This window comes from Netta rufina, assembly GCF_964035555.1.
Source record: "Netta rufina genome assembly, chromosome: 14".
Taxonomy (NCBI): Eukaryota; Metazoa; Chordata; class Aves; order Anseriformes; family Anatidae; genus Netta; species Netta rufina.
The window spans coordinates 19,028,647-19,038,930 of record NC_140137.1 but is presented as its reverse complement, the minus strand read 5'-3'; the positions used below and the strand labels follow the sequence as shown (position 1 = coordinate 19,038,930).

Genomic DNA, 10,284 nt, shown 5'->3' with positions numbered 1-10,284 from the left:
AACGATGAGGGAACCAGCAGCCTGCACCGGGGGCTCATCGAGCTCCATCTGCGGGACGGGGGGCACCGGGAGGGCACCGGGGGGGCACCGGCGGGCGGGACGCGTCCCTGAACCCCCGAGGGGGCGCGGAGCTGAGCTCCCCGGGTCACTTAGGGGCAGATCCCGGTGCCACCCCCCGGCACCCGCAGGTCCCCATCGGCCCCCCGGTGCCCCCCGCGGTGCCGCGGCGGGGGCGGTCCGGGGGCGGGTCCCGGCGGTGCCGCTGGTGCTACAACAGCCTGATTTCCCCGAAGTGATGCTGCGGGCGGCAGCCAATGGGCGGCGCGACCGCCCCTGGCCGGGGAGCTGATTGGTTGCTCGACGGGCGGCCCGAGGCGGCGGGGAATCCCGGCCGCCGCCGCGTTATACCCGAGGGCGCGCCCCGCGGGCGGCACAAGGCGGCGCGGCGGGCGGCGGGCGCGGACGGCTCGGCTCGGCTCGGCTCGGCACAGCACGACACAGCTCAGCACGCCTTGATTTGCCTTGCCTTGCCTTGGCTCGGCTAGCTTTGGCTTGTCCCGGCTCCGGATTGCACAGCCCCGCACGGCGAGGTGGGTCGCGGAGCTCGCCGCCCCCCGCTCCGGCAGCAGGCGCCCCGCGGGGACCCGTGGGAGCGGTCCCGGGGGCACGGCACGGCTCGGCACGGCTCGCCAAGAGGGGGCAGCGCCGGCTTGCGCCATGCCGAGGAGGCTTGGGGGGCGTCCCGGCCGCCGCTCCGTGCGCGCTGCGGGGCGCAAAGCGCCGGCAGCGGCCCCGTGCCCCCGACGGGACGGGACGGGACGGGACGGGACGGGGCACGGCGGCGGCTCTGCGGGCTCTGCCGGCGGCTCCGCTCCGCGCCCCAGCGGCGAGCCCCGGAGCCGGCTCCCGCTGCCCCTCTCCGCGGCGATGCCCGGCTCGGGAGCCTCGGGAGCCGCTGCCGCGACGGCGCCGGGCTGGGGAAGTTCGGGGCCATTGTTTGGGAAGTGCCGGTGCGGCCGCTGCGAGGCGGCGCAAACAGGAAACTCGGCCTGCAGGGGAGGGCGGGGAGCGGCCCCCGGGCTCCGCTCCGCACCGCGCCGGGCTGCGGGGGGCGCCGCTGCTGCCCCGGCCCCGGGGCCGCGCACGGAGCTGGGCTGGGCTGAGAGCGCCCGGGGGGGACACGGGGAGGTGGGGGCGGACGGGGCTGTGATGGGACCGGGGGGCTGTGATGGGACCGGGGGGTCCCAGCCCGCTTCGTTCCCAGCCCCGCCGCTGGGCGCCGCGGGTGCGCGGAGCCGGAGGGCAGGGGACAGGGGACAGGGGACAGGGGGACGCGGCGGTGGGGCTGCTGCTGACCCTCTGCCTCTGCCACAGCCACCATGCCCGTCTCCAGAATGCGCATGAGGCCCTGGCTGGAAATGCAGATTAACTCCAATCAGATCCCGGGACTGATATGGATTAACAAGGTGAGGTGTGCGCGTTGGGACTGCCGGTGCTGCATCGTTACCCCTGCTGCTCCTAAGTGGGCACTAAACGTAAGGCAGGATCGCGAAGCAAATGGAGAAAACTTGCATGCATTACGTGTTTATTTCCAGAAAAGGTAGCTCCAGTTAGCACAGAATGTAGCACTCCGTTTTTTTTTTTTTTTCCTGATAATTTTCCCGGGAGGGAAATGATAAGCCAGAAAAAATGCAGTCTGAACATGGCAGAGCAGAAAAACTCCCAGGCTAGTTTTAACTCTTGATCCCCACTTGAGCTTCCTCTCATCCCAGTTAAGTAGCTACTGTTGCACTCCCCACTGTGGGATGGGGCTCAGAGATTTGGCCTAGGAATAAACTTTGGACTTGTCTCACTTTGGTGCTGGAAGCACATCTCTGTAGCTGTACCCCAGGGTGAGGTCATGAGGCTTATTTAATCATTCTCTGATTCTCCTCAAGAAGAGACCTCAAGAAGTCTCTTTCTCTGAAGTTTCCATATCCATCCCAGGGTGCTACTTAAGCTAGGATATGTTTTTCTCAGGGTTCATACAGGATTTTAGGGGTAACTGTAAAAGGGATCTCTATCCAAGTGCACATGGGAAATGTGCTGCAGTTTGTGATACACTAACAGACTAGATGCAACATCCTTCAGTGATTCTGGGATAAGATTAGTAACGTTGCTCGTTGCTACTGTACCACACTGTGTGTAACTTTCCTGGTTTCAGAGCTCTTAAAAGCCTTACATGCACTGAACAAAACAAATGAACAACAGTTGTTAGATATTTTTTTAAAGTTTCTGAGCTGCCACTGATAGAATTCTTTGTTAAATCCATCATTTCAAATTGGCATTTGATGGTTCCTTAATTCAAATTTTTATTGGTTTTACTTCAGGATAAGATGATGTTTCAAATCCCCTGGAAACATGCAGCTAAGCATGGCTGGGACATGGAGAAAGATGCCTGCCTTTTCCGGAGCTGGGCCATTCATACAGGTGCGTGCTGGCTTTAGATTTCCATCAGTTATAGCAATATCTGAAATGAAGCGTTTTTGTCTTGACTTACACCTCAGGTGTTAGAATGACTTTTAATATGTCAGAGAAAAGAGAAAAATGTCTTTTCTGGGGAGAGCTACCACTGCAATGCAAACGCTAAAGGTTCACCCCATCTTTTATTAATAGGAAGATACAAAGTTGGTGAGAAAGACCCTGACCCGAAAACCTGGAAGGCAAACTTCCGCTGCGCTATGAACTCCCTGCCTGACATTGAAGAAGTGAAGGATAAAAGCATCAACAAAGGCTCCAGCGCTGTTAGAGTTTACAGGATGCTGCCCCCCTTGACAAAGGATCAGAAGAAAGGTGAGCGCACAGCATCCAGCTGGCGTCAGGCAGGTCCCACTCCACTTAGGCAGGGCTATAACAGACCTGGTATAACACACCTACAAGTGGCACCAGGACTGCTGGAGTTCTTGCAAAAAAAAAAAAGCTTATACAAGCAGTCCCTTTGATTCCAGGTTCTTTAAAGATGCCTAATGGCATTGCCCAGGGTTGAGCCAGACTCTGCTGCCAGCTGAGCAGGCCGCTCAGGGCTGTGGGAGCTCGCATTCGTGTCAGCCGTGCAGCCTTTCTCACATCTGTCTTATTTTTATTGAACAGAAAGGAAGTCAAAGTCTTCAAGAGAAGCAAGAAGCAGGAGCAAGAGAAAGGTATGTGCCTGTAGAGGTAGCAGAAGGAGCTAGAGGTTTTGGTGGTTTTCATGCTACGATTTTTTCATATGGGAACCTGGGTGCTCGTAGCCAAGTCTTTCATGCTTCGTTCTTATTTTTGTAGCCGTATGAAGACATGAGGACGGAGGAGTCAGCAGAAAGACTAACCAACACTCCTCCGACAGATGACCACAGTGGCTACACCGTTCATGACTACACGGGACAGGAAGTGGAGGTGGAGAGCCCGTCCATCACCTTAGGTGAGGCTCAGTTTTTAGCTCAGAGCAGAGAGGAAAGTGCTGCTTGTGCTAAAGCCACAATTTCGTCACCAGAAGACAAAGATGACTCTGGGGACCGTGCCTGGCTGTGCCGTAGATGGGCAGGGAGGAAGCGGTGGTGGTGGTGGTGGTGTGGGCCGCGATTGCCAACGGCTCCTGGTGTGTCCCACAGATCTCTCCCCCTGCGAGGTGAGCGGCTCCCTCGCCGACTGGAGGACGCCGATGGAAATCGCCATGGCTGACAGCACCAACGACCTCTACCAGCTCCAGGTGTCCCCCCCGGGTTCCTCCTCAGAAGGTTGGTGTCGCTTCCTTCCTACCTGGGTCTTTTGTCGGTCTCCTGGTGCTAGCCCTGCTGGGGCAGGTTGGAGGCAAGGGTGAAGGTGTTCCTGGGTTTGGGGAGAAAAAGCTGTCTTGTAGCAAAACCAACCTCCACCCGGTGGATTTGGGTTTCTGGAGCTACCGAAATGGCCAGGTTAGAAAAGCAAAGAGCTGGTACAGGCCACCTGCAGGAGTAGGTGCTCCCAGGTGAAGGGCTCTGCAATGCCATTTGCTCTGCGCCTGTGGGCAAAGGACAAACTTTGTCTCACCATCGTGGCACAAACAGGTCAGCCACCAAGAGGAGGAGAGATCTCTGACCCTGGTGCCAGGGAGGTGGAACTTCTGAGGAAGCTGGAAGGGGCAATGTCAGGAGCAGGACAGAGTTAGGTGTGCTAGTGACAGCGGAGGTAGCTGCACCTGCCAAAGGAAAAAAAAAAAAAAAAAGAGAGACTTATCCGTGTGATTCTTCACTCTGGATGCAAATGTTCTCCCTCTGGGCTACCTGCTTTGGTGATTCCAGGGGAGAAGCAAGAGGTGCGGGTGTCACCTGCAGCTGGGATGGAGAAGGGCCACGAGAGCTGGGCCGTGGAGCTGCTGGTGGGCTTCAAACACACAGCATCTCCTTGGTGCAGTGTGTGGCTGCAGCGGGGTGCCTGCTCCGAACCTCCAAAAAGCCTTTTGCCTCTGGAGGAGCCCTTCAGTTACTGGGGGGGAAGAAAAAGGTAGTGGTGGTGTGTGACAAGCATATGAAGCGGGCTGTGGCGGTGAAGAAGCAGAAGTGTGGGGGCTAACCTGTGGGAAAAGTTGACATCTGTTTTCTCTTTTTTATGTGCTTACAGTCACAGATGAAGATGAAGATGAAATGAAAGCGAATATTTTTAAGGTAAAAACAGCCCTTCTGTTCAGAATAAAATTGGCCAAAGCTGCTGTGTGCACCAAGAAAGGAAGGGAAGTAGCTGTCTGAGCCCTTGATAGTCCTACACGAGCTGAACGTACACTTCCTGTAATACAAAACCCTAATTAAATGAAGAGGCCTGAGAAATGAAATATAAAAAGAATGTGATTTTGTAAACATGAACTGGAGATGACACATACGTGGAAGTATTACTTTTATTGTGAGAGTCAGTGGAAGCTACTGAGTACTGCTAGAAGGAAAAGGTTGCTCTGTTAGAGTCTGCAGCGGCTTCGATTTCTCTAGAAAGGCTTTTTTTTTATTTTTTATTTTGCCCTTCCCTCCGTCTCTCATGTGTGTGGCTTTTAATCTGTGCTTCCAGACATGGCATGCTCGTCCCACTGATAAGGGGATGTTTTGTTTTTTTTCAAGGAAGGTGCTCCTGCTCTCCCTGTTTTGCGTTAACCTAATTTTAATGGGGAATTTTATATAATTTCTCATGGTCTAAGTGAAACCTTTCCTTTGCTCTATCACCATCATGAATTTTAATAGGCAGTAGGGAATTTACATTGTGCATATGAGAGCCTGTACTTTTTTTTTTTGTAATTTTCCCCTGTCCCTGTAAATTTCAGGCGTTTTTACCATCCCCTTACTCTCTTTCAGCTGCTCGAACCGGGGCAGGACTGGCACACGACCAGCGTCGGGGGGAAAGGCTTCCTCACCAACGAGCCGGGCACGCAGACCATGTGCAGCACATACAGCTACAAGGACCAGGACGGCGAGATCGACACGTCTTCAGGTACAAAACCTTGGTTATTGCTTACAGTCCAGGGTGGAAGGTGCAGGCGAGGGTTTTCTGGAAAGAAACTAACTGGGCAGGGAGAAAGCAAACAGAGGAATTCACATGTGTTGAGGTTCCTAAGTAGCCCGTCAGATGCCTGTAAGGAATTTGTTGGGGTAAAAAGGAAGAGAGGAAAAATGCCTCCAGTAGAAGCTTAACTACAGGTTTACCTTAAGATTACGTATGTGTGTAGTATGCCAGGTCTTGGGAACTCCTAGCAATATAGCAAGGGTTTCCACTAGCAGTAGCTTACATGGGAGAGTTTAATTAGAAAGTATTTGGAGTATTTTTAGCAAAATTTGAACCTGGGGTATTTGCTCACCTCCGAGGAACGTTTCATTTCTGGGTGTGTTGGTACGCAGGGGCTCTGGTGCTCCCGCTGCCCGGGTTCGGTTCTCACCCTGGGTTCTCACCCTTATCCAGGGGAGATGGATTTCCACGTGTTTGACCAGAAGAGCAGCCTGGAATTCTCTTGGCTGGACACAGTGAGACCCATGCAAACCATCTCCTGTGGCTTGTAAACCCCCGGCTCCCGCAGGCTGTGGACTGCTTTCGTGTAGAGACTACAACCCTGAAGAGAATGGTAGAAGTCCTTTTGTTACTGACTGGAAGAAGACAGTAGCTGTTATATTCCGTTTTAACTCGTAGGCCTGAAAAAGTTAGCAAGAAAAACTCCATCGCAAGCAGAGGAATCCCATCCCGGTGGTGGGACCGCTGTGCCCAAGGCAAACAGCCCGGCCCCGGGGCACCCCGAGGCTGAGCTCGGTGCCCGCGTGCGGCAGCTCCCGGGGACCGGGGGCCACCGCCGTCCCCCCACGCTGGTGGCGAGCACTTTACCCACGGAGTGCTTAGGAGAGACAGTGCGGAGGAGTCTGGTTTGGTTGCTGCTCACTTGTGCAACACTGGTGACATTATCAGCTTAATGACTGTCATTACACGTAGAAAAAAATTGCACTAATTGGCCTTCTCTTCCTTGATTTACTCCAGCATGTAGTTTTGTCTTCAGATCTTTCAACTCGTGTACATAACTTAGACCAATAAAATGTGAAAATTCAGTTTAGGCTTCGCTTCCATATAGTACACTTATCCAGGCCCACTCATAGGACATTATCTGCTCGTAGGCATGCCGGATCCACTTCCACGTAATAGTTGAAGAGCGGCTGCATGATCCAATTTTTGCACTGGTAGGGGCAGACCCTGTTATTTATACTCTGCCCTTCGGAGCTGTGTTCTAGTGCTCCTCATGCTGGTAGGAACCCTACAGTACTGTATGCAGCTAGCTGCCACAGCCTGCGTGCCCTGAGCGAGGGTGTGCAGAAGAGTGCAGGGTGGAGGAGGTTCTAGTTCATACTTAATACGTAGGAATCAAATCACTAAGCTGTAATAGACTATTTTTCTTGTACATTTTATTTTTGTATATAAAATGTTGTATATTTGTTTTAATAAAAGTGTTTTATATATGACATGCTTACTTTTCCTCATTGGAGAGTTCTTCGGAGGGAATGAATTCCAGATTCCTTGAAAACACCCGAGCAGCTGTGCTGCTGACAGCCAGCGAGAGGGGTTATTCCGTGTGAGTCACGAAAGCCCAGGGAATTTAAAACGGGCTGAGTCATTTCCCCTCCTGTCCCAGTGCAGCTGATGGGAGGAGTCCTGCTCATCCCAGGCCCTGTGCACGTGTGGGGCAGCTGGCTCACACCTGCCACTGTTAGCTCCAGAATTTAGCAGGCCGTGTGCTGTCTCTGATGAAGGCTATCCAAAAACACGCCGTGTGCCAAGCCTGCTGTGGGTCTCGCTGCTGGCAGCGCTGTGGGCTTCTGTGCTGAGAGCAGTGGCAGTGAAACGAGCTGCAGAAGTTAGGTTTGCCCCCAGAAAAAGCACAGGCAGTGGCTGAAAGGCAAGGGGAAAGCAAGCTTCCTTTTCCATTGTGTGTGCTCTTCCTCAGCCATGCTCCGTGGCCCAAAAAGCTTGGCGTTACCGCACCGCCTCAGGTGGCTGCTGCAAAGCCTGTCCAGCTGCAGACACTGGCATCGGGTGCTGCGTGGAAACCCCCTCCCTGAACAATGCAAATTCATGCCTCAGCTGAGCTGTCAGCCTCTGAGATCACGTCGGTGGTTGCTGAGGGGCTCCTCAACATCCCCGTCCACCACCCTGGCTACAGAGCAGCCCTCGTCCCCTGCGCATTTGGGACATCTGGCCTGGAAAAGGGCTGCTCTGCTTGTCTTTGGAATAAGCTGTACTGACTGTAGTTCCCGCTGAAGCTCTCCACCAGCAGCCTTTTGGCACACAGCTTTAAACACACACACAAAAACGAAAAACCTTCTGGCATGTGCCCAGGAGAAGCGATGGCCAGGCGCATTACGTTCCCAGCTAGCTCACCCAGCCTGGGAAGCGCGTACCTCACAACTCCTTGCCTTGAAGACATTCAGATCTTTTAGAATTGTGCAACAGTGACCTTTGGGGATAACTTTGTTCACAGAGCCAGCAACCGTGAGGGCGGACGGAGGATATCAGCCTGGCCCAGGCTGCAGGAACCAAGCAGACACCTCCTGCAACCTCGGCGCAGGCTCTGCTGCAGCTCCAAGTGCTCAGCACAGACAGGCGGCCGTGGGGCTTGCAGGGGGAAGTCCGTGCTGGACTCTGGCATTGCTCAGACCCAGCACCCCTGGGCTGGTGGGGCAGGATGGCCTGGGACAGCCCCCGTGGACCAGCCTCGTGCCAGGCTGATGGCAGGAGCAGCTCCTGCCACCTCATGCCCAGGGAGCGATGCAATTTCTACGCTCATCAGTGCAATGAGAGGAAACGGGGCTGGCTCAGGAACCTCTGCAGCTTTGTTACCCATTGGGGAGGGAGAAGGGAAACTTTCTATGATGCAAAGAGTGCTCAAAATAACAGAGATTAATTTGCCCATTCATGCATTACAGGATTTTCACGGTGATGCTCAGATACAGGAGCACAGCACCCGCGCTGGCACGGATTAAAGGGCTGACCAAGATTTGAGGACTGAAGTGACAGCAGCCGGTGCCTCACAGCCCGGAGCCACGGGCACGTGAAGCGTCTCGTTATCGGGATGCAGGAGGCGCTTCCTCGGTCATCTGCCAAGCTGGCCACACACACGGTTTTGCCAAGGCAACGTGTTTTTGACTTGGTGGAGCCCCATGACTGGGCGGAATTTATCAGTCCGGCCCCTTCACTGGGTGAAGGGCTGCCAAGATCGACGCTGCTTGTTTGTTTTGCTTGTTGTTGATGATGTTTTGAACTTTTGGGGAGGGGAAAATCCCAACTGAGTCATGCTCTCCAGGGCAGGAGCACTGTAAGCTGGTGAGACCCAGCTCCTCTGTCATCGCCAGGGCACTGGGGTTTGCAGAAGTGACATTTCTTCTCCCAGTGCAAACCAGGGACAGTTTAGGCTGCTTTTACCCAGAGGAACATCATGCACTCCGTAAGGTAATGCTCCTGCCTAAGGCATTCAATTAAAATTGTTTTAAGCCCTTGACAGGTGTTTTTTTCAACTTGCCTATCCTAAATGAGCTTTTCAGTAATCTCCGACTGGTTATCCTGTGTTGGAATAAGGGCTGGTTTTCACCATTCAGACAATCATAAATTTGGGCTGGAAAGGACCTTAAAGCCCATCTAATTCCACCCCCTGCCATGGGCAGGGACCTTTCCCACCAGCCCAGGCTGCTCCGGGTCCCATCCAGCCTGGCCTTGGGCACTTCCAGGGATGGGGCAGCCACAGCGTCCATGGGCAGCCTGTGCCCATGCCTCATCACCTTCATAGTAAAGAATTTCTTCCTTATATCTAATCTAAATCTACCCTCTGTTCTTTTAAAGCCATTACTCCTATCCCTATCACTACATTCATTTTAATACTCATACAGCTACATTCAGATGGGAATTAATCCACATAGCGGGAGAGCAGCTTGCTGCAGAAAGCTCACTTCATGCCAAACGTAGACAAAACAATTAAATGCAATATAGTTTTTCATGGCTTGGAGGGCAAGTGGCTCTTTCTTGTGCTATGCACCTTGTGGGACAGTGAGAAGGATAAAAAGACAGTGCCACTGTTTTGAAAATAAGAAGAGATCACCTCTCTGTGCTGATAACAAAAGGAATCATCGTACAATCAGCCCTTGACCCGTAAATAAAGGGCTGCTGCTTTTTCCTGATCTTTGTCCAAACCAATTGTTAACACGGCCCTTCCACAACCAGGGTGCACACCTTCCTCCTCCGCTCAGCACTTTGCTCAGCACCCCGGGGAGGTGCGGGGCTGTGCTGCACCCAGGAGCCTGCTTGTGGTTACCCGGCACGGCAGCACCGTGCGTGAGCTTTGCCCAACAGGCAGCAGAGCCTGCAATTACTGCCCCAGCTTTATTTGCCGAGCTGATTGAATCCTGATAATTGGACACATTTCCAGTTAACCACGTGATTTATGATATCACACCTACAAAGGATGGCTGTACTTCAGACCAAAGGTATGAATTTATTACTGCAGAAAGTAAGGTATTTGTTAATATTGCAAAGGCAAACTACTGCCGATTGGCAACCAAGTGTATCAGCCTGGAAACATTATTCCTCTGCTGCCGTGCTGGATCCTTCTCCTCTCCAGTTCTCCAGGGCTCTGCTTCCCCCTGTGTCTGTTCACACAGCACAGGGTCCTGCCTGCCTTCAGGACACGAGTGCTGAGTAGCCGTAACCAAACATCTCCTGCCTGCCACCAAAATAAGCCCTCTCCTGGCACGCAGGCTCTCAGGGGTGCTGAGGGGATGTCAG

At 53.6% G+C, this 10,284-nt stretch overlaps 1 protein-coding gene across 1 annotated transcript; it reads left to right on the top strand.

Annotated features, from left to right (window-relative positions):
- The first annotated feature begins 447 nt into the window (after positions 1-447).
- On the top strand, positions 448-6,974 carry IRF1 (interferon regulatory factor 1). Its single transcript, XM_084295157.1, has 10 exons — positions 448-590; positions 1,375-1,466; positions 2,370-2,469; positions 2,656-2,832; positions 3,130-3,179; positions 3,304-3,439; positions 3,630-3,755; positions 4,618-4,661; positions 5,334-5,469; positions 5,935-6,974. The coding sequence occupies exons 2-10, from the start codon at positions 1,380-1,382 to the stop codon at positions 6,030-6,032; spliced, it is 954 nt and encodes a 317-aa protein (XP_084151283.1). The 5' UTR covers positions 448-590; positions 1,375-1,379; the 3' UTR covers positions 6,033-6,974.
- The last annotated feature ends 3,310 nt before the right edge of the window (positions 6,975-10,284 follow it).

Excerpts from the sequence above, each read along its gene's own strand:
- IRF1 (XM_084295157.1), top strand. The coding sequence starts at position 1,380 with ATGCCCGTCTCCAGAATGCGCATGAGGCCCTGGCTGGAAATGCAGATT. Across the intron at positions 2,470-2,655 it reads GAGCTGGGCCATTCATACAG|GAAGATACAAAGTTGGTGAG; the intron begins GTGCGTGCTGGC and ends TTTTATTAATAG. Across the intron at positions 3,756-4,617 it reads CCCGGGTTCCTCCTCAGAAG|TCACAGATGAAGATGAAGAT; the intron begins GTTGGTGTCGCT and ends ATGTGCTTACAG.